The sequence below is a fragment of the Elaeis guineensis genome, chromosome 9 (genome assembly GCF_000442705.2).
Source record: "Elaeis guineensis isolate ETL-2024a chromosome 9, EG11, whole genome shotgun sequence".
In the NCBI taxonomy this organism is placed as follows: Eukaryota; Viridiplantae; Streptophyta; class Magnoliopsida; order Arecales; family Arecaceae; genus Elaeis; species Elaeis guineensis.
This window is the reverse complement of record NC_026001.2, coordinates 92,111,260-92,136,655: the sequence shown is the minus strand read 5'-3', so window position 1 is coordinate 92,136,655 and position 25,396 is coordinate 92,111,260. Positions and strand designations below refer to the sequence as shown.

The following is a 25,396-nucleotide window of genomic DNA, read 5'->3' as shown; positions in this document are numbered from 1 at the left end:
TAAATAATAACTCAAAACCACTAAGGCATTTGACCAGCAGGACAAGTTCAGATACATAAAGGAGTTCCCTTTCATAGGAGGAAAAAATATTATACCTCATGATCACAACACTGGATTATGGAATAACTAGTAGTACTCTTACAAGAGTACAGTTTAACTGCAAACTGTGAACAAGCACGTCTAGTTAGATATAATTCAACAGATAAAGGTGATCTTTGCTGAAACTTGGGTGGTGAGAGCTAAATTTGATGGCTTATGCCAAGGATCCATTCTAGCAGGAACCTGTATAATGCAATGAGCAATTAGGTATCACCAGAAGAATCCAACACTGGATTATGAATTAAGTAGTAGAAATCTAAAGAGTGCGGTTCAGTCGCAAACTCTGAACAAGCACATCTAGTTCGATATAACTTAGCAGACAGGATGATCATTGCCGAAACTCGGGTGGTGACAGCTAAATTTGATGGATTACACCAAAGATGCATTCCAGAACGAACTAGTATAACGCAATGAGCAATTAGGTGTTAGAAGAAGCAACCTGCCGGGAAGACTAGAAGCAGAAGAAAATAAATTTTTTGCAAGTTGTGTTTCTGTTATAAATCTGCTTTCATCCTTGACTTGATCCTGACAAGAGATGCCAGCCAGAGAAATGACACAAATTAACCACAAAAAAACCAGATATATGTGTTAGGGGAGGAAAACAACCTGCAGACCAACCTTCAAGGAATGCCATAGTGATAACATAAAAATCCTGTACACAGATGACTTCTAGAGGGTCCTTTTAAACTGTATTAGGATAAAATTGGTGCATAATATCAGGGGCAAGCACATAATTGAGCTATGTGATTATTGTAGGCAATGATGTAAGAAGTACAGTGAAAAATTTTGCATGCAAGTAGAATAATTTGTAAGTAAAATTGTGTAGCATGTAATAAGTCGTAGACATCAGTCTGGAGACGACATATTTGTCCAAATGATTGCTATCAGTAGATGCTTCTTCTCTGTCAAAACTTCTTAGTACTGAATGCCACCTCTTTTACAGGTGGTAAGTACTAAATTAATCCAACCCTGTGCAGATTGAGATGACATTACTATCTGTTTGAACACATCAGATTACAGCATAAATTAATTAGTATGTTTCCAAGAATATGAATCAACCAAAGACTTCATACTTTTTCCATTTAGAAGCACTTCTTGAAAGTAGTTTGCAGATGAAATACAAAGGATCACATATATGCTATGTCCAAATGAAATTCCCATTGATCTCCAATAACATGAGAAGCACACTTACAGGAAAACATTGGATGTGGCATCTCAAAATTCATTCCTTACGGTTGTTTAAAGCAGAGAGAGCATTGTTGTTTAAAGTTATGGATGGTAGATCACCATGGGGGATCTCTGGAACACCGATTGGAGGGAGGTGTGCTTCGATATGTGGCTTCTTGCCTTTGCCCTTGAAAGAGCCTTTGATCATATCCCCAACAGCCCTTAATGGATGGCTAAATTTGTCCTTCACAGTGAGCAAGAGGGAGACCTCATTGAACTGCCAATAGGCAGTGATAATAATCATGACAAAAAGCAGGCAATGAGTAATCAAATTTTGCCTCTTTACCCTCCTTAGCTCCCTCACTACCTCATCCATCCCCACATTATTGATATCACAATCTTTGTTCTTCGATGATGAGGACGATGCCGGCTCTTCCTTATTCGGTGAATCTGCGGGCAGTTGGGTATTGTTGGCATCCTTCTGCAGGGATTCCAACTGGGCACAATCACAAGTTCACAACATTCTAAATAGATAATTCCTTGAGCTCTGGAATAGCATGACATTAGATACCACATAATGGACAATAGCTTAATAATTTCTTAAAAACACACTTGCTCAAAAAATGACTGGATCTCATTCTTGCTCTTAAAGATGTAAGAACTTTTAGACTGGAATTCTGATTGGGTTCTTCATTTGTTTGATGTAAGGAAATGAAGCTTTGATTCAACTGACAGACACCCTCTAAAATAACTAAAGCAGGCAATTGTTCATCTGTTTTAGATTGAACTACGGAACAGAGGGACTTCCATACTAGAATTCCTAGTTGGTAATCAATGTATTTCTTGTAAGAAAAATACAAGGTCTTTTTAAGCTGATCGATACTATCTAAGATGAGTGCATGCACTTGATCCAAGACTATCAAAAGGTGGATTCAATTGATCGATATTCTTGCAAATAACAAAATTATAGAACCGTTTGTTTGTTATCTTTGAATCATCAAAAGATGGAGTACAGGAGTTCTCAGACAAGAATCCCAAGCATGTAATTCAGGGGTTTTAAGACTAGAATTCCTCAAAGATATATCATGCATTTATTGTGAGAAAATCAAAATGCTGTCTTGATTCCAAAAATTTCACAAGAATTTAACTCCAATTGGAATACTCATGCATTTGGTGTAATTGAAGCACGGAACTTTTTTCTTGTATTGCCAAAAGATTGAAGACATCATTTCTCTTTAGAAATCCAACAAATTTATTCATCTAATTGATGTAACGAAATAGAACCGCTGAATGCCCTGTCAAAATGCGTTTTATTAAAAAAGAATGTGTTTTATTAATTAAGCAGAGCAATAATTCAGAAGTGGGAGTCCTTAAATATATGCTTCAAACTTACAAGGAAATATTTTTCTACGCTTACATATATAGAGGAACTACCTGGGAGAGCAATCTGGAGAGGAAGAGGTCTTCCTCTTCCTCTTTTTTGTCCTTTATTGTGCTCTTCCTCTCCTCCAAGAGCTGGTGGAGAGCCATATGCACCAACTTCAATCTCTCATCCTTTTCTTTAGCCAGCTCCATGGTGAACAAACAAAAGAATTCTAAGCAAGCAATCCAATTGACAACCCACTGCTTGTTTGTTTGCTGTTTTTAAATATTTTTAGCTGTCAGTATAAGAATCCACAAGATGACACACAAGAACTCAACTTCATGCAGTTGTCCCACGCAAGCAGCCCAGTCTCCACCATCATGTGGCTACCAAACGCCCATGGGGGTCCCTTTCTTTATCCCCTCAGAATATATTTTTTAAACACTTCACTTGTGTTAACAAACTTCTTCACAAAACTACTTCACATAACCTACTACGGATTAGCTGTTCACGTAAATAATGAACCATTTTTCAATATGCCAGTCTGTGACATGGATTGATGGATTTCAAACATTTGAAACATTGAAGTGTTTTTTTTTTTCCTCCACCATACAAATGTCAACGGTCAGGTATCTCAAAGGAATATCAAGGGAACATGTTGTTTTCTGATGGAAATTTGCCAACCTATGTGTTGTCACAATATTTTAATTCATACCATGAAAAGTTTGGATATGGATGAAGGTAGAATTCTAGAACTTTCATATGTTGCCAAAAATTATATGAGGGTCATGTGGGCGGTATGCAGTGTTTCTTTTGTTGTTTCTATGGCGGGTTGGGTGTCATGTTTAGCTGTTCATTTCATGGGATCCCGTGATCTTTTAAAATTAACAACCCTAAAGGATTCCTCAAGCTAACCTCCCTCAAGTGTGCTGAAATAATTTTGGAGGGGGGCACTGCAGTGGAGGCTCTAAATTCTTAAAATTTGAACCATCCGTGCATTCAAAAATTACTATCCATCTTGGTCTATTTGATAGGAATCACAACTAGGATTAAGATGAACAGAATTTAACCATAGCATCGTTGGGCACTCGTGTGACAGCCCCATGATGATCTCATGATAAATTTGGTTCGCGATCGAAATCAAAATTGAAATCAGAAGGGAGTCAAAATGGCAACATTCTATAATGTGTTTGGTTCATGATCGAAAATAGAATGGGATTTGAATATTAGGAAAGAATCAAGATTGGATTTTGAGGAATTGAGTCATTCTTATCCCTCCAACCAAACAATCAAAATAAAAGTTGCTCATTCCTCTTTCCATTCTAAAGTCTAACTCCTCCCCAACTCTTAACACAACCTTAAGTCTCCTGTTAGTATATGAGATGCCCATGATGTGTACTGGACTCTCATGATGTAGCAGTTTTTGGATGGTTGTGGTAACCATCCAATCCCATTTAAAAAAAAAAACAAAAACTGCATGGGAAGGTGGGTGATACGTTCTAAAAATAAAACAGAACAAATAGATAATTCTCCGAATCCTTTTTAAGATTCAAGAGTCCTTCTTCCTTACTCCACTATAGGCTCTTAGATCGTGAAAAGTTAGTGCCTTCATGTTGATCATACTACGGACTAGCTGGTAAAGCAGCCAAAGATCTATTGGGACCGAAAATCTGTAAGATTAAATTTGACTTAGAATTTAATTTCATTCTTCATTGGTATTAAAGCAGTTTATGCTATTTTCTGGCATGATTTAGTATGTTAATAATTGATTCATGAACAATTTTTGTGATTAATCAGTTATTTGCATATAATTTTATATTGTAAATTAAAAAAATTTGTATCTTACTATATACTATGAATTTTGAAATGAATTTTTGTATGCAAATAGTCTATGATGCGTAGTTTATGTCTACAAAGTTTCTGTCACGCTCCCGACCTGAGATTGTGAATCGAGGGTCATGACAACCGCCGCATACTCATAGAAAACTTTTCCCATAAGCATGCAAGGCATCTTATCATGTTATCTTAAAATAACAGCGGAATAATTAGTCAATAATTTAAATCCAAAATATAACGACCTAAATTTATTTTCTTTAATGTCTCAATAAATTCAACAATGATTCATAGGCCTTACATCAAATTCAATAAGACTTTCAACCTAAAATAAAAGTATAGGAATTCTGCTTCTGATCACTCTTCCATTCATATCTTGTATCATCTTAATTCCTCAACATTTGTAAAAATAATAAAAATATGAGGTAATGAGCTAAACAGCCCAGTAAGCAATGATCACTTTTCAACAGATTTCATCAGGTATTTAAGTAAATCATCATTTATAGAAAATAAGCATATACAGTTCATCAATTCAAAATCAATTTCAATTATGCAACATAATTCATGTCAAATTCATTTCTTTTTCGAAAATTCAAGTTTCTTTTCAAATTTCAATTTCTTTCGTTCTTAAATTTTTTTCGTCAACCATGAGCTATGACCACATTTTTTCTATGGCAGGGTCATAATACCGCGTATCTGCTTGCGGTAGGCTGCAAATCATCTGGCAGCCATGTCCTTTGGAACCGTTGGTCTCGCTGGCGGTTTGTCGCTAGTCTCTCTGGCGACATGTCACTGGTCTCGCTGGCGACATAAATCCTCAGGACAATCAATTGTCAACGTATATGCCCCTATTGGCGGGGTCCTTTACATAGTCAGGTTGTCAATTCATAATGTTTCTTATATCATAATTCTTCATAAATCATATTTTATATTCTAATTTTAATAATAAAATATATAATCATGTAGTATCGAAATCAATTAATATAATGCATCACGAAATCAATATGTTCAATCATTCTTCATCATAACATTTCAAATAAGATATTTTCATAACAAAATACCATTCATCCAATTTATGCATCGTTTCACAAATCATGTCAGAAAAATACATTATAATTTACCGATAAATCTAGAAAAAATGAAACATTACTTACCTCAAACGCATTTCCAATAAATCTACATAATTCTATAAATTTTCTTCCAAAAATTCTGTTCGTAGATCATATCGCAATAACCCATGATCAAACATCCACAATCCTATACAGAATCAATTTCAATAATTAGAAAGAATACGAATACCATATTTTAACGGTTTAGATTGGGTCCGATCATCTAATTTCATCTAATCAAAATCTAATTAGGACCTAAATGATCCAAAGTTTGACTATCAGATCAAATCGGATAAGAAGTGATAGGACCGAGGTTTCTTCATTGATTTCATAAAATCAAGTGGAGAGAGAATTCATGAGGTACAATTCGAATTGATCAGGTGACACAATCCAACATTACGATTGGTCCAATATCTCGATTGGTAAAATCAACATGATCAAATCAAGTCATAGCTAGATCGAAATCATGGACAATCAAATCTAAAGATTCATGGTCTGATTAAAGTGGGTGCCAGTACGCTGTCTGACAATCATGGATCAGGATTCTTCATTAGAATCAGATCAGAACTATTAAAAGAAATTTTTTCATTCACTAACTTTTTTAGAGAGAGAATCAATCAAGAGAGAGAATATTTTAGAGAGAGAAAATTTTAGAAAGAAAATTTTAGAGAGAGAAAGCTCATCTTAAATTTTTCAGATAATATGATTCAACAAATTCTGATCGATCAGATCAAATCATGCCGAAATTACCATGTGGACAATTCAATAAAATCATGAGAAATAAAATCTAAAAATACCTGATTGGATCAAAGTGGATGTCGGTGTACCGTCCGACGATCATGGCTCAAAAATCCATCATGAGGATCATTTAAATTCATCATCATTCTTCTCAAAATTTTAGAAAATCTTAAGAGAAAGAAATAATCTAGAGAGAGAATTCTAGAGAGAGAAAATAGAGAGAGAAAGTCTAATTTTAGAGAGAGAAAATACTAGTTCAAGATGAAGGGAGAGAGGGAAGAGAGAGAAACTCTCTTTCTCATATTTTATTATTTATAAATTAATTTATTTTATTTTTTTCTTTTTTCTTTTCTTTCTCTCTTTTTTTTTTCTTTTTTTCCTTCACGGAAGAGAGAGGAGAGAAAATCCTATTTATTATTATTATTTTATTATTATTATTTTATTTTTCTTCTTCCCTTTTTTTTTCTTTTCTTTTTCTTTTCTTTTTTCTTCTTTTTCTTTTCTTTTCCTTCTTTTTCTTTTCTTTTTCTTTTCTTTTTCTTTTCTTTTCCTTCTTCTTCTTTTCTTCTTCTTTTTCCGTGGGTTTCTTTTCGGTGATTGCCGCCGACTGGACTTAGAATCCTCGGTGGAAGGAAGAGAGGAGGGATCTCCTCCTTAAATAGAGCTGGAGGGAGCTCATCTCCGACTCCAATTGGGAGCCGGCGAGAGGAGGAAGAAGACTCCTCTCCCCTATTTTCCTTTTTTTTTTTTTTGGACTTTGTTATATGGGCTGGGATTCTCACTCGGGTTGGGCCATCACATTCTTCCCCTCTAAAAGAAATTTCGTCCTCAAAATTTTTTTGCTTGAGTCTTCAAAGTTTCTTACTTGAATCTCATCCATAAATATTTTAATATTCTAATTCTTGATATAAATTCATTCTTAAATCATTTCATAAGGAAAAGTCAATACATCAAATATTGATCTGAAATGGAACCATTTATTTTTTTATTTATCAAAACCAACATCTCAAAGATTTTTAATATTTTAAGATTTTGAAATTATGATCTCATTTTCTATAAAAATTAATATTCAATATCTCATGACTCAAATTAAAATCAAATCTACCTCTTGTGAATAGAAGAAGGTCAATGTCTCTATTCTTGCATAAGAACTTCATTCATCATCATTCATTTATTTATTTATTTATTTTAAAATATTATCCACTCTTAATTTTAACCCATCATAAGATAAGAAAGATATACTTTCATAAATTATACTATAACATCCTAATCAATCAAAATTCAAAAATATTTTCTCTTATTCGTACTTTCAAAGGTTGAAGATTTATCATTTCAATCTCATTCTTGAACTTTTGATATTTTATTTCTCGATGCAACTTCATCATTAAGTCATTTCATAAAGATCAATATCACCATTGTTGATTGAATCAATATCACTATTTCTAGTCATTGAATTTTTCTTACTCAAATTCTCAAATATTCTAATTCTTGAAGCAAATTTTATCATTAAGTCATTCCATAATAAAAATCAATAACTCAAAAATTGATCTAAATCAAAACTATATTTTTCTTATAATCAAAATCAATATCTCTATTCTAAGTAAATATATCAATTTTCTTTATCTAAACATTAACAACTCTTAATTAATCGATTCATTATCAAACTAAATAACTCTAATCCATCTTTTGTAGAACAATCGTCCATATCAATAGATAACCTCAATCTTTTTCATTTGGTCAGAGAAATAATAATAATCAAAAGAGTCCAAACTTCAAATTTTATTATACCTTGGAGATAAATATTTGAGTATAATAATCTAAGATCAAAATCATTATTCGATAAACAATCTCAAATTCTTCCTAATAAATAGAGAATTATAAAATTTAATTCTAGGATAGAGAAAATTTATCTCTAAATATTCTAAATCAAAAATCAAGGGTTCACTCATCCTAGAATTAGGATGCTAAATATTTTTGTAGCATAGTAGGTGGAAGCACTACTTTTTAAAAATCACATTAGGATATCTAAAATGATTCAAAATTTTAAAATATTATTTTTTCTAATACCAATAAATTTTTTGTATCAAACCATATCATCTATCATAATTCTTTGACTCAAAGAATCAACATTCCTGACTTACTCAAAGTAATCCAGATTACCATGCTTCCGCTGCGCACTCTGATCTAACAATCAAAATTTTTTAGGTTCACCAAAAAAAGTTTGATCAAATTATTTCTTTATCTTATCAATAGAAAAGATCTAAAATTTTAAATTTTAATTGAAGTCAAAGATTAACTTTCGATTCTCATTTATACTTTTACTGGTGTACAATAATCTTGATTAACCCTTGAGTCTAATATCATATTTAAAACCATCATATAGATTTACTATAATCAATATGAATCAAATCTTAATTCTCATATCCATTCAATTTGATTATTTTCAAACCAAAAATTCTTATAAATCAAATCAACAAAAAAAATCTTTCGATGCTCCACCAAATTTGGACATAATCAGAATATATAAAAATTTTAAATCATTAATTTTTTTTTCTAAAATTTCTATCATCAGGATCTTCAATATCTATTAAATATCCTTTCATAACAATCATACAAGCTTCAAAAAAAATTAAATATCCATTTAACAGTAGATTCAATTAGGGACCTCGTTAACAAAAGCAAAGGAAACTCCATATCAATTTTTAAATCTAAAATTTTTAAATTGTAAATTCACATGGGTCCCTTAATCTGAAATAAATATAAATCAGATCTTTTATCTTAATCTGAAGATATCAATTTTTCATTAACAACCTCAACAATAATATCAGAAAATCTCTTGATCAACTTAGATACGAAATTTTTAAATTGAAATTTCATACAAATCATGTAGTCTCCAAGAGACATAATAAGATCCATTATTTAGATCTAAGGATGATGATTAAAGATTCTAGTACGATGAATATTCTACAACCTCATAATCAATTTCATTAATAAGAAATAGGTTTCTTTGCAATATCCTCAAATATGCATTCATCCTAATATGCCACTTTATATATAATCCACATACCAAATTCAATTTCGATAAATATTCCAATCAAGCATCATAAAAAAATTTTCTTAGTCCATCCTGAAACAATATTTTATCGTCAAATCTTTATCTTGTCAATAATAGTCAACTTCTCAACTAAAAGTAATATCATATTATTATTCTCACATCGAATTTGAACTTACGATTTACTTGAATGACCAATGATCAATTAATAACCACAATGCACAATAAAATTTTAGGTCAATCCTTTTGTGATTACTTTCGATCAAAATCTAACTAATCATATCATGATCTATAGATTATCTATCATATTTCAAACTCCATATGTTATAATCTCTTGCGATCCTTTTATACATAATCTCAATGTTTAATCAAAATTTTTTAAATATTTCTCCCACTACAATCATCAAAGATCTACACTATAATGTCCCTGGTGTCTATCTGCTTACACCCATTCTATATCTAATTCTATGTTTCATAATTCATCCACTTATGCTCTGATACCATATTAACTGTCACGCCCCCGACCCGAGATTGTGAATCGAGGGTCATGACAACCGCCGCATACTCATAGAAACTCTTTCCATAAGCATGCAAGGCATCTTATCATGTTATCTTAAGATAACAGCAGAATAATTAGTCAATAATTTAAATCCAAAACATAACGACCTAAATTTATTTTCTTTAATATCTCAATAAATTCAACAATGATTCATAGGCCTTACATCAAATTCAATAAGACTTTCAACCTAAAATAAAAGTATAGGGATTCTGCTTCTGATCACTCTTCCATTCATATCTTGTATCATCTTAATTCCTCAACATCTGTAAAAATAATAAAAATAGAAGGTAATAAGCTAAACAGCCCAGTAAGCAATGATCACTTTTCAACAGATTTTATCAGGCATTTAAGTAAATCATCATTTATAGAAAATAAGCATATAGAGTTCATCAATTCGAAATCAATTTCAATTATGCAACATAATTCATGCCAAATTCATTTCTTTTTCAAAAATTTAAGTTTCTTTCCAAATTTTAATTTCTTTCGTTCTTAAATTCTTTTCGTCAACCATGAGCTATGACCATATTTTTCCTATGGCAGGGTCATAATACCGCGTATCTGCTTGCGGTAGGCTGCGAATCATCTGACAGTCATGTCCTTTGGAACCGTTGGTCTCGCTGGCGGTTTGTCGCTGGTCTCTCTGGTGACATGTCGCTGGTCTCGCTGGCGACATAAATTCTCAGGACAATCAATTGCCAACGTATATGCCCCCATTGGCGGGGTCCTTTACATAGTCAGGTTGTCAATTCATAATATTTCTTATATCATAATTCTTCATAAATCATATTTCAGATTCTAATTTCGATAATAAAATATATAATCATGTAGTATGGAAATTAATTAATATAATACATCATGAAATCAATATGTTCAATCATGCTTCATCATAACATTTCAAATAAGATATTTTCATAACAAAATACCATTCATCCAATTCATGCATCGTTTCACAAATCATGTCAGAAAAATATATTATAATTTACCGATAAATCTAGAAAAAATGAAACATTACTTACCTCAAATGTATTTCCAATAAATCCATATAATTCTATAAATTTTCTTCCAAAAGTTCTGTTCGTAGATCATATCGTAATATCCCATGATCAAACATTCACAATCCTATACAGAATCAATTTCAATAATTAGAAAGAATACAAATACCATATTTCAACGATTTAGATTGGGTCCGATCATCTAATTTCATCTAATCAAAATCTAATTAGGACCTAAACGATCCAAAGTTTGACTATCAGATCAAATCGGATAAGAAGTGATAGGACCGAGGTTTCTTCATTGATTTCATAAAATCAAGTGGAGAGAGAATTCATGAGGTACAATTTGAATTGATCAGGTGACACAATCCAACATTACGATTGGTCCAATATCTCGATTGGTGAAATCAACATGATCAAATCAAGTCATGGCTAGATCGAAATCATGGATAATCAAATCTAAAGATTCATGGTCTGATTAAAGTGGGTGCCAGTACGCTGTCTGACAATCATGGATCATGATTCTTTATTAGAATCAGATCAAGACTATTAAAAAAAATTTCTTCATTCACTAACTTTTTTAGAGAGAGAATCAATCAAGAGAGAGAATATTTTAGAGAGAGAAAATTCTAGAGAGAGAAAGCTCATCTTAAATTCTTCAGACAATATGATTCAACAAATTCTGATCGATCAGATCAAATCATGCTGAAATTATCATGTGGATAATTCAATAAAATCATGAGAAATAAAATCTAAAAATATCTGATTTGATCAAAGTGGATGTCGGTGTACCGTCCGACGATCATGGCTCAAAAATCCATCACGAGGATCATTTAAATTCATCATCATTCTTCTTAAAATTCTAAAAAATCTTAAGAGAGAGAAATAATCTAGAGAGAAGATTCTAGAGAGAGAAAATATAGAGAGAAAGTCCAATTCTAGAGAGAGAAAATATTAGTTCAGGCTGAAGGGAGAGAGGGAAGGGAGAGAAACTCTCTTTCTCATATTTTATTATTTATAAATTAATTTATTTTATTTTTTTCTTTCTTCTTTTCTTTCTCTCTTTTTTTTCTTTTTTTTTCCTTCAGGAAGAGAGAGGAGAGAAAATCCTATTTATTATTATTATTATATTATTATTATTTTATTTTTCTTCTTCTCTTTTTTTTTCTTTTCTTTTTCTTTTTTTTCTTCTTTTTCTTTTCTTTTCCTTCTTTTTCTTTTCTTTTTCTTTTCTTTTCCTTCTTCTTCTTTTCTTCTTCTTTTTCTATGGGTTTCTTTTCGGTGATTGCCGCTGACTGGACTTAGAATCCTCGGTGGAAGGAAGAGAGGAGGGATCTCCTCCTTAAATAGAGCCGGAGGGAGCTCGTCTCCGACTCCGATTGGGAGCCGACGAGAGGAGGAAGAAGACTCCTCTCCCCTATTTTCTTTTTTTTTTTTTTTGGGCTTTGTTACATGGGCTGGGATTCTCACTCGGGTTGGGCCATCATAGTTTCATAGTAATCTGATGAGTCATTAAGAGAAATTAAATTTAAATGGAGCATAATTAAAAGTTCGTTCAGTTTTAGATTTCAAAATTTATATGGTTGGATAAAGCATGTCAAGAGCTTTAAATCAACATATAATTCAAAATTTTTGGACATTAGTAGAGAGAGATATTAAAGATTAAAAATTAGGGACTAAAATAAATAAAATATGAAAAATGGCTGTAGAAGATGGCGCTGTAATTATGGGCCTGATGGGCATTGCTTTCTTCGCATTTTCCCGATAGGGTGATGGTGGGCACCTCATGTGATTTGAACCCATGCCCTACTAATCTAGTATCTTAATCTAACGTCACAGACCAATTCAATTATCTCAATTTTTTTTTTGTTTAAAAGAACTATAATAAAAATTAAAGCAAATAAAAAGATACATTAAATATAATAGAAGAATAATAACAACGACTTTGTGTCTAGACTTGTATCTTGATATTTGGATGCCTATATCATTTTTTTCAATATTTTATTTTTTTTATTTGTTATAAGAAAAATAGTAATTGTGAAAAGAAACCCCATAGTCATAAGAACACCAGAGCAGCGGATATAAGTTAGAAAAATAGTGAGATAATTGAATGAATATATGATAGAATTCAATGTTGATATGATTGAGTATATCAAGACAAGCAATGAAAAGATACAAAATATTATATTTATAGGATTTGTTATGAATGAGGATTAAAAATATTTAGCATTACGAGCTACTCTATCTGACCTTTGGCAAAATCTATTAGATTAGTTTTAGAAATCATCTAGATCATATAAAACATATTCTTGGTTAATAAAAGCTTTTGTGGAAGAGTACATGATAAGAAATATCATCAAATCAGTAGTCCTCTCATTAAGACCCATTTTTCATCATTATAGGCATATTGACTTGGGCACTTCATGTCTACTAAAGATAACACCTAATTGTGTCTTTAAAGAAATTGATGAGTCTATTCCTAGAAGAGTTCGATACTTTCATCGTTAGTTCCTTGTATTAAAAATATGTTTATTATAAATATTTTATTTACTATTGAAATACATATTTATTAAGTAAATAGATGGATATTTTTTTATGTATAAAATTTCATCTATTATTTAGCATGCAACTTTAAATTTGAACATATATGTTGCATTTATTATTAATTTTGGAATATACTTATTTCAAGTGAGAGTTCTAGATGACTTGAATACTTATAATATTTTTTATCTAGAATGGATATTTTGCAATAATGAGACTAAGTTTGTGAAAATTGAACAGAGAATAACGAATAATGATTGAAAACATAGTAAATTTTTGACTTTGTGCCTTATGTTAAATTATCATAGATATATTCTGTATTATTGGCAAAATCAAATGTTTGGATTATCGATATTATACACATATATCTCTATGTACTAGATTTTTCATGACATCAAAAAGTATTATTGCTGACCTGAATAAGGGTGAAAAGCTTAATAGCGATAATTATAATATTTGGCATGTAAAAATCTAATATGTGCTTGAGAAACAAGGAGCCTTAGAGGCTACGTACCATGAAATGACAAACCTTGGTGAGGATAATTCTGCTCAAAGTAAGAGAGACCAAGAGGCATACCGAGCTTGAAAAAAGGTTGATTCCACAGTTCGAGATATTCTGACAAGCTCTATAAATGATGACCTGCTGTATGAATACAAGTAGTATCCAACAACTTATGCCATGTAGGAAACAATGCTAAAGTTGAGATCAAAGGAATTGGCACTTGTAAATTGAATTTGCATGGTGGCCGATCATTGCTCTTGCATGATGTCCTATATGCACCCAAGATTTGATGAAACTTGGTCTCTATAGTTATTCTTCTAAGTTTAGGTTTTAGTTTGAACCTTAGGTCTAATGGTGTGGATTTGTTTAATAATTCTATTTATTATGGTTCTGGTTATATAATGAACAGTTTTATTATCACAGATGTTGAATACTATATGTATAATTATGACAATAGTTATTTTTTATTACATACCTCTATTAGTAATAGTAATATGGATATGACTATTTGGCATGTTGAATTAGGCCATATCGGACAAGAATAGATTAGCAAGAGAAGGCCTATTGGGGTCACTCTCCAAAGTTGAAATGCCCATTTATGAGCATTGTTTAGTTAGAAAAATAATTAGAAAACCATTTGGCAAAGCAATTAGAGCCAAATTTCTATTGCAATTGATACATTCCAACATCTGTGGTCCAATGAGTGTAAAAATAAGATGAGGGACTTCGTATTTCATTACATTTATAGATGATTTCACGCATTATGGTCATGTCTATCTGATTTCTCACAAGTCTGATGCACTAGAATATTTTAGACTATATATGAATGAAATAGAGAATCAGTTAGAAAAAAAAATAAAGACTTTAAGGATTGATCAAGGGCATGAATATCTATTTGGATAATTTAAGGAGTTATGTGATGATAAAAGAATTACGAAGCAATTCACTATTCCTACCACCCCTCAGTAAAATGGAGTTGCCAAGAGAGAAAATAGAACTCTTTTGAAAATGGTTAGATCTATGATGGTACAAGCAAGTCTACCAATCTCCTATTGGAGAGATACATTAGTGACTACTGCCTATATACTTAATCATATATCATTAAAATCAGTCTCTTCCATATCTTATGAACTATGGACAGGTAAAAAATCTGATTTAAGTCATTTAAGACCTTGGGGGTCTGCTGCCTATGTTCATCATCTTTTTAATCAGCATGAAAAGTTGGGTCTGAAAGGAAAGAAAAACATCTTTATTAGATATCCAAAATACTCAATAGGTTATGTATTCCTAGGTGAACAGGTAGACAGAAGCATAACTGAAATTGAATCATGGGATGTCACTTTTCTTGAGAATGATTTTTCGAGTAAGGGGTGAGATAGATAGGAAGACTCCTTTATATGAAATGGTGGAATTAGACAATGCTGATCTTCGATAAATTGAGACACAAGAAGAGATATCTCAGCCTCAAAAATCGAGTGGGAGTGGTAGAATAAGTAATTTTTTTTCATAAGAATTTGAATTGTAGAGAAACAATCGTAAGAGCATACCCCGTCGTTGTTTTGAAATTGAAGAGAAAACTTTATTAATCACTCCACAAGATAGTGATGAACCAAAAATAGTTCATTAGGCTCTATCTTATCCTGCAAAGGAACAATGAAAAAAAATAATGGAAGAAAAAATGGAGTCTATGAAGGTAAATCAAGTTTGAAAGCTTACAGACCTTCCAACTGAATGCAAGGCAATTGGGAATAAATAGGTTCTCAAAATCAAGTGCAAGGCTGATGGAACCATTGATAGGTATAAGGCTCACCTCATAGTGAAAGGTTATACCCAATAAGAGAGTATAGATTTTGAGAAAACTTTTTCTCCAGTAATAAGATTTGCCTCAATTCGTTTAATTTTAACCATTATAGCTCAAATGGATTTGAAGCTACATCAAATGAACATTAAGAAAGTATTCTTAAATGGAGAACTAGATGAAGAAATTTATATAGAGCAGCCAGTGGGTTTTATTATTAAAGGCCAAGAGAGCAAAGTATGTAAATTGCAACGTTCTATATATGGTCTAAAACAATCATTTGGACAGTGATATTTGAGATTCCATCAAACGGTAATCTCTTATGATTTTAAAATGATTAATGAGGATCACTATGCATAATATTATTATATATTGATGATATCTTATTGGCTAGAAATAACAAAAATTTTGTCTTTACTATAAAAAAATAATTATCCTCAAACTTTGAGATAAAAAATATAGGTGAGGCGGATTATATTTTTGCTGTTAAGATATATCAAGACCGTTCAAGAAAACCCCTTGCTCTTTTATAAGAGTCGTATATTATGAAGGTTCTTGAATATTTTAATATCAAAGATTGCAATCCTATTGATACTCATATAGCAAAAGACGAGTGCTTGAGCCTTGAAATGTGTTCTAAGACTCTACAAGAAAAGAAAATAATGTCCAAAGTACCATACTCAAATGTGGTTGGAAGCTTAATTAATATATGCTATAATGTGTACAAAGGGAAATATTTATTATGCCATGGGCTTGATCAGTCGATATCAATCAAATCTGGGACAAAGACACTAGAAAGCTACTAAAAGAATTTTGAGATATTTAAAAGGCACTATAGACTATTCCTTTTGCTATCAGGGATCTGATTTGCATTTGCAAGATTATATTGATGCTGATTGAGGAGAAAATATAGATGAACACAAATCAACATCTGAGTATGTGTTCTTGCTAAATAATGGTGCCATATCATGGACTAATAAGAAACAAACCTGTATAGCTTTATCCATAATGGAAGTTAAATTTGTAGCATGTTTTGCAGTAGTGTAAGAAGCTATTTGATTGAAAAGATTCTTATTATATTTAGAAATGCTAAGTGATAACAAAGCACCAGTAATAGTATACCGTGATAGCCAAAAAGTAATAGCCTATACAAAGGATTCCAAATATCACTATAGAACCAAACATATTAATACCAAATATAATTTTGTGAGAGACATTATAGCACAAAAGGAAGTGGCTATACGACATATTTTCACACATCAAATGGTGGTGGATCCACTCACCAAGGTAGTAGCTAGAGATGTGTACATAAAATATGTGAAATTATTAGGACTAGATAGACTGTGATGTAAAATTTGTGAACAAATATTTATTATATATTTTTAAAAATATATTTTTATTACGCATAAAAAGTGAAGTATGTCAGATAGGCAAAGATTGACTCTCTCACACAGCCAATCGCCTCTGGTGCCGAGGAGCATACAGAGATAAGACGTTTTAAGTATAAAAATGCTAAGAGCTTATTGAATTTGAGCTTAAAACTTATGCTATCTTGATAAGAGAATCAAGATAAGATCATTTTTATATATTTGATCGAGATGGATGTCTTCACCATCCAATCTAGCTTGTTTAGAAGGTAGACACAAAATTCTGAATAGTAGTATAAGAGAATTCATGTTAGACATAGAGGTGTATCTAAACTTAAGTCTGTATGATGTTTCTTTTAGAAAATGACATACATTCTAAGAAAAGAGTAAACACCATAGCACATGATTTATACCATGTGTACTATATAACTAATAAGAAAAGTAAGAGAATGGATCCTTGCTTCTCTATTATGTGAGACCCTTGAGGTTCAAAAACTTCTATTGTTAGGACTTTCGATCATTTCTTAAAATTTAATTTCAATGTTTGCTACTTTAGTGTGTCCTCAAATGGCAATGTATAATTCGGTTCAGCAGGATATGTCTAAGAAAGCAGCTGATTTGAAATGAAAAGACTCGAGTAGGAAAGAAAGACAGTATTTTTATTCTACATCCATACCTATATTCATCAATCAATTATATCATCCATGGGGAGGACGTAATTATGAATACATGATAGTAAAAAGAAAGTCAAACATGCTCCTAGTGCTATTATTAATAGAGAGATCGGAGATATTATGACTAATGTAATAAAATTAGTCTGGGGTATAGCAAGTACGTTGATCTCTTAGTAATGAGCTATTATGTATTCCTAACAGATGCATGACAAATAAGCTCTTGAATACTTGCTGGTCGCACGGTCTATTTGCCTAGTGAATGGATGAGAAATATAGATGGAGATGAGTAGAGCCTATCATGTGTGAATAGGAGATATTGATATATGAGATAGCCATGATGCGTACAAGACTCCCATGATGTAGCAATTTTTGGATGGTTATGGTAACTACCCAACCCCATTTAAAAGAAGCAAAAATTGCATGGGAAGATAGGTGATACATTCTAAAAACAACACAGAACAAAGAGATAATTCTCCATATTTTTTCTAAGATTCAAGGTCCTTCTTCCTTACTCCACTATTTCTCATAGACTCTTAGATCGTGAAAGTTAGTGTCTTCACATTGATCACACTACGGACTAGCCAGTAAAGCAATCAGAGATCCACTGAGGTTGGAAACCTATAAGATTATATTTGACTTAGAATTTAATTTTATTCTTCATCTCTATAAGTTTGTCCAGTGCAGCCATCTATAGTCCTATAATTCCATTGATTTAATAGAAAGATGCAAGTATATATGGTCTAGGCTATTCTATATACATCTTTTACCGAAGATCAAGTAGGATATCTTAGTAAACCTAGTGTTAGGATCAAAATACCGGCGTGGTAATCTAGAGATCAGCCATGATCTCCTTATGGAAGAGACTCGATGCAAAAAACTAACTTGGAAACCTAACTCGGTACCACAGCAACACTCCATGAATGGAGATCTGATCTCCATGGCATCCAAGAACAAGAGATGTCCACACCTAATCCTAGACATAGAGAAAGAGGGCAAACACTACCTTGGGTGATCTGGAGTGCCCACCTTGGATGGAGCGCCTCCCTCTTCCAAACCCTAACCCCTAGGGCTTGAGGGAGGCACCCCCCCCTTCTCCTAGATTCTCCTAGAAGGAATGGCTATTCTAGAGAGAAGAAAGAAAGATTGTGGGAGAAAAGTCATATTGTATTCCACTTCCATTAACTGTTACAATAATGGGTTTATATACAATAGGGTTTTCCAAATCCTAATAAATCCTGGCACAAAAACTTTCTTGGCTAAACCATATGTAAAAGCACTCACCGAGTCTATTTACATCCATTCCTCACATGCTCTCATTCCTTAGACTTAATCCTAGTCCAAATCCTTGATTAGCCCCCTGAAGACCTATCAAACCAGGCCTTAAGAACTTTAGGATCAAATCCGACCCTAGATCCAAATAGAAAATCCATGCAGCTCTATCCGCGACACTGAGTCGGCTCAATCTTAGATTGAGTCGGCTCACCTGCGACTGAGTCGACTCATCTGCGACTGAGTCGACTCATCTGCATATCGTGCCATAATTTTTTGAGATCCTGTCTTCTATTTTTTTTGAGACTGAGTCGACTCACCTACGACTTAGTCGATCCAATCTTAGTCTGAGCTGACTAACATCCTAAATCTACTTATTCCTCTATAGCTTCAACTCTGGCTCTGGTTCCTTGCTCCATCTTGTGTTACCAGATATTCGAAGCTTCAACCAAGTCCCTCGAAGTCCTCATCATCTAAACCTTGAGCCCGTGGAGAGCTATACACTGTCTCCACCCTAAGACCACTCATGTCCTAGTCCTAGGACCCAAACCGATCCTAGCCTCCCGAAGCCAACATCCTAACTCCTCCTGTAGCCTCCCAAGGCTTGGGAACACCATACCAACTCCTACACCTAGGCAGCTAACTAGAGGCCAGTTAATAAGAAAGATATTTTTTATTATTTTTTTGCATCAAGTTTTTAGTTAATATGGCCCATGATTTGAAGGATTTGTATGCTAGAAATCAAGGCACACAAAGGGCTAATTGTTTGGGTTAAAATCTAAATCGTAGGCCACCATTGCTGAAGTCTATGCTGATGCCAATAGATTAGCATGACAAGAGTTAAGCTTACATCTTCTGATGAGTAAGAGCAAATCAACAAAGGTAATTAATGAACTTGCAAGCATGAATATGAAGTAGACTGCATATAAATATCATCAGCGCAAGATATGATAAAATTTATCAAACCATACAATTAGTTAATAAAGGGAAGATTGCTTAATAGGTGTATATATTATTAAACATAAAATAGAAAATTCAAACCCTTGATAGGCCTAGCAGTAGTAGCAAGGTGGACTGGTGGAGGCCTAGAGGCCAGGGAGTTTTTGTCTTTTTTCAATTGTTTGAATTAACGGCTAGTCTTATGATTCCATGCCTGACAATTTAGAACTTCCCCACTTTAAAACATAATCACAGGTAGAAGGTTGGTTGTCTCACCTCAAATTCAGAACACGACACAACTATACTACTGAGAGATACAGTCCATAATAACATTAAGCCAATCAATCATAATCAGCTAAAATCTATTACAAATAAAATAAAAAATTTAATTCTATTATTCATTAAGTAATTAAATCAAGATTGGTTCAAAGTATCTAAATCTAAAATTAAATATAAAATCCATATCTCAAACTTTCTAAATAATTAACTATAAGTCCATAATTATCCAATAAATTAAGATTCAACTACAAAATCTCTAGCTTGCTAGCACAGATCCTCAAGCCTAGATCATCCTTCATTTCTAACATTATTTATTTATAATATATATATATATATATAAAGATATATGAGCTATACCAGCTCAGTAAGTAAAATCTATACTTTTTTACATGATCAAATATAATTTTTTTTATGATAATATAATATTTAAAAAATAACAGATATTATAAAATAAAATATTTCATAGGGTATATAATAAAATAAGTTAGAAAGACAATCATGTATGCATAAATCATAAACATTTCATAAACATGATTCGCAAATCATTTTTATCATGTATTTATATTACATTTCAAAATATTGCTCACAAATATTCACGCTATTATTACTTTATATCGATGATAGGGCCTATGTTCTTAATCGATAGAATTTTTATTTTGTATGTCAACTTTGTGTCTGCTAGAAGATTTGTGTTCTTACAGATAGTAGCTCTGAATGTCAACCTTTTCATAGAGATTCATTCTTAGTTATCTAAGAGCCTTTAAAATCTTTATATCTTTCTCTTAAAAAATATATATACATAGGTGAAAAAACAACAAAATTTATACTTCGTAAATATGCTATTTTCATAAAATATATTCATGAAATCACTTACCACAGTAAAATATCTTTTTTTATATTAGATATGTTGATCCTTATTTTATGAAAAATATGATTACATTAACAATAGATCATTTGTATGAAAAATATGATAGTTTACAAATAAATAAAGAGCGTAAGATCACTTATCTTGTTTGCCCTATATTTTCAAATTTCGTTAAAAGAATCAGCTAATACTATTTAGAATATTAAATCATAATCAACTTCCATTCGATGAATTAATAGAAATAAATTATAAGAAAAGATGACCAGTGATCGGATGGTCGGTTCGACAGGCTGTCCGAGCACCAGAACAATTCAAGATCTCTTAGCTGAGGATCAAATCTAAGTAACTCAATCAAATAATCATAAAGCATATATTAGATCAAGGTCAAAATCGATCAATAGGATTCATCAATAGTAGATTTCAAAGATACTAGATATGGTTGAGATAATCGATTCAATAAGCTATATGGATATCAAAACAATTTCTAATCTCTGCTGAAAAGATTATTTTAGATTTATACTGGAGTTCATGTATCAGATAAAGAGAGAAAAAGAGGGAGTAAAGAGAGAAAAATTCTAAAGAGGAGAAAAAAAGGCAAGAGAGAGAACCCTTCTCTCTCTCTCTTTTTCTTTTTCTTTTCTTTTCTTCTTCCTTTTCTTAGCTAAATAAGATGGAGGTTCGTGGCTGGAAGATTGGCAACGGGCGGTGATGCAGCTGGTCGATGATGGTTGGTAGGATAGACTGCTAGCAACGAGGATCGGGCAGCCAACAAAAAAATATCAAAATAGGGCCAGACCGAGACCCTTTACTTGGTTATCCTCTGTTCCTAGCCCGCTCGCTAGTGGCTAGGGCTCCGGCATAGGCTAGAGTCCATTATGAGGAAGAGGTCAGGGGCTTTGGTACTAGGCATCGATGTTGAACATGGTTGGAAAAAAAAAGAAAACATAGGCCCAAAAATTGAGAATTTTTTTCTCATTGTCTTTTGATGAAACTAACGATCGACAGCAGTGTGCACAGCTATAGAAAGAATGGGAGAGGAGAAAGGATGTGAGATCGAAGCCTTACCTCGGCTCCAGCAGCATCTTGGCTTCGATTTTTTATGGGCACAAAAATGGAAGACCACAGCTTTAATAGGAGAAAAGAGGGAGAGTGAGGCTCGATGTTCACTAGTTGAGGGCTATAAGAGGACATGGGGGCTATTTGTACAGAGCCCTAAGGTTCTCCTTGCCCTAGAACTCTAGCTCTTCCCAAATTCAAATGGAGAAGAAAAGTTTCATCGGGAGTTTTCTTCTAGCATTTCTTTTCTTTTTTTATTTTTTGGCCATCTTAAAATTCATGCGATAAATTCGGTTATCACATTCTACCTTTCTTAAAAGAGTTTATCCTCGAAACTTAAGGCATCTTTATTCTCAAATAAGTGAGGATGCTTAGTCTTGAAATCATCTTTATCATACTTTCACTATGCAACCCTTGATCTAAATCCATGCTAAACTAGAACTTAATACTCTAGACCAATTTTTGTTAATCCTATAAATCATAAATCTCAACCTAATTTTCTACCCACGATCAATCTATTACTTTGATACCATAAAATATCACATCCCAAATCTGAGACATAATATGGTCATGCCACTGAGAGGTACAACGCACGATAACACGAAGTCAATCAATTATAATCAGCTAAAATTCATCATAAATATAATAAAATATTCGAATTTATTATTCATTAAGTAATTAAATCAAGATTGATTCTGAGCATTTAAATTCAAAATTAAATATAAAATTCATATCTCAAAATTTCTAAATAATTGACTACAAATTCATAATTATCGAATAAATTAAGATTCAGCTGCAAAATCTCTAGCTCGCTAGCACAGACCCTCAAACCTAGATCATCCTTCATTCTAAACCTTATTTGTCTATAAAAAAAAAATAAAGAGGTATGAGCTACACCAGCTTAATAAGTAAAACCTACGTTTCCTTATTGGATCAAGTATAAATTTTTTCATGATAATGCAACACTTGAAAAATAACAGATATTATAAAATAAAGTATTTCATAAGACATAATAAAATGAGTCATAAAGACAATCATGTATATATAAACTATAAATATTTCATAAATATGATTCATAAATCATTCTTGTCATATGTTCATCTCATGTTTCAAAATATTACTCATAGATAATTGTATTATGGTTACTTTATACCCATGATAGAGATAGTATTCTTAATTAATAGAGTTACTTATTTCATATGCCAATTTTATATCCACTGGCAAGGCCTGTGTTCTTGTGGATACTAGCTCCATGTGTTGATTTTTCCAAACGAATTCTTTTTTAGCTACTTGAGAGCCTTTGAAATCTTTATATCTTTTTCTTAAAAAATATATATACATAGATAAAAAAATAATAAAATTCATACTTCATAAATATACTATTTATATATAACATATTCATAAAATCACTTGTCATAGTAAAATATGTTTTTCATATCTCATATGCTGATTTTTTTTTATGAAAAATATGATTTTATCAACAACTGATGATTTGCATGAAAAACATGATAATTTGAAAATAAATAAAAAGTGTAAGATCCATTTACCTTATTTATCCTACATCTTCAGACTTCGTTAGAAGAATCAACTAATCTTATTTAAAATATTAAATCATAATCAACTTCTATTCGATGAGTTAATAGAATTAAATCATAAGGAAAGATGACCAGTGACCGGATGGTTGATCTGATAGACTGTCCGAACATTGAGGTAATTTAGAATCTCCTAGTCGAGGATCAGATCTAAGCGACTCAATCAAAAAATCATAAAGTACAGATTGGATCAAGACCAAGATTGATCAATAGAATTCATCCATAGTGGATTTCAAAGATGCTAGACATAGTTGGGATAATTGATTCGACAGGCTATATGAAAATCAAAACGGTTTCGGATCTCTTGTGAAAAGATCATCTCATATTCATACTAGGATCCATGGGTCAGATAGAGAGAGAAAGAGGAAATAGAGAGAGAAAAATCTTAGAAAGAACGAGAAAGAGAGATAAGAGAGAGAGAGAGAGAGAGAGAAAAAGCACTTCTCTCTTTTTTTTTTTTTTTTCTTTTCTTTTCTTTTCTTCTCTTCTTCTTTGCTTTTCTTCTTCCTTTTCTTGGCCGAATAAGAGAGAAATAAAGGTGGTGGTTGGTGGTTGGAAGATTAGCGGTGGGCGGTGATACAGATGGCTGGTGATGGCTAGCAGCGGTGGACTGCCAACAATGAGGACTAGGCAGCCAACAAAAAAATCAAAACAGGGCCGAACCGAGACCTTTTGCTTGGTTATCCTCAGGTCCCAACCCACTCACCAGCAGTTTGAGCTCCGATATAGGCCAAAAATCATCATGAGGAAGAAAAGGGAGAAAAGACGGGTCCAAAAATAAAGGATTTCTTTCTCATTATCTCTCGATGAAACTAATATCCGACGGTAACGTGCAAGGCCAAAGAAAGGAGGAAAGAGGAGAGAGAACGTAAAATCAGAGTCTTACCTTAGCTCTAGTGGCATCTCAACTTCGATTTTTGATAGACGCAAGAATAGGAGCCTATAGCTTCAACAGAAAAAAAAAAAAAAAAAAAAAAAAAAAAAAAGAAGAAGAATAAGACTCAATGCTCGTTGGTAGAGGGCTAGAAGAAAATGTGGGGGTTATTTATAGAGTCTCAGGATCCTCTTTATTACAGGACTCTGATTTTTTCTAAATTCAAGTGGAAAAGATGGCTCCCTCCCTGATACCAAGGTCTCAAAAATAATTTTTTTTGACCACCGCAATGGACCACCACCGCAACCATTCTTAACTGTTGTAATGATTACAATAATCATTATTTAGTCCTCAAGTAATTAGGGTCAATTAATTTTAAATATAATTATTCAGGCCAGTGTAACAGAAAGAAATAGACAATAACGAGAAAATTCAATAGCATCATTGTTCAAATTATTGTTTAATTAAAAGTTACTTTTTTCCGGTGATAGAAACCCTTTTTTGGATAAAATTTCTACTAAAAAATGGATTTGGGAAAGAAATATTATTGTATCAAGGAACAGTATAAATTCAAAAATAACAGCAGCTATTTGTTCTAAAACAGATAGTTATAATACCAAAATAGCCCATTATAACAGCCATTGTCACCCTCTTTTTATACATACATCCATACATACAGATATATGCAATGCATGCTAAAAAATATTAAAACAATTGAAAGTGGAAAT

The 25,396-nt window shown here is 32.3% G+C and overlaps 1 protein-coding gene across 1 annotated transcript; it reads right to left on the bottom strand.

Annotated features, from left to right (window-relative positions):
• Positions 1-1,149: 1,149 nt before the first annotated feature.
• LOC105032685 (uncharacterized) lies at positions 1,150-2,896 on the bottom strand. Its single transcript, XM_010907193.3, has 2 exons — positions 2,701-2,896; positions 1,150-1,762 (listed from the first exon to the last, which is right to left on the bottom strand). The coding sequence occupies exons 1-2, from the start codon at positions 2,839-2,841 to the stop codon at positions 1,322-1,324; spliced, it is 582 nt and encodes a 193-aa protein (XP_010905495.1). The 5' UTR covers positions 2,842-2,896; the 3' UTR covers positions 1,150-1,321.
• Positions 2,897-25,396: the final 22,500 nt, after the last annotated feature.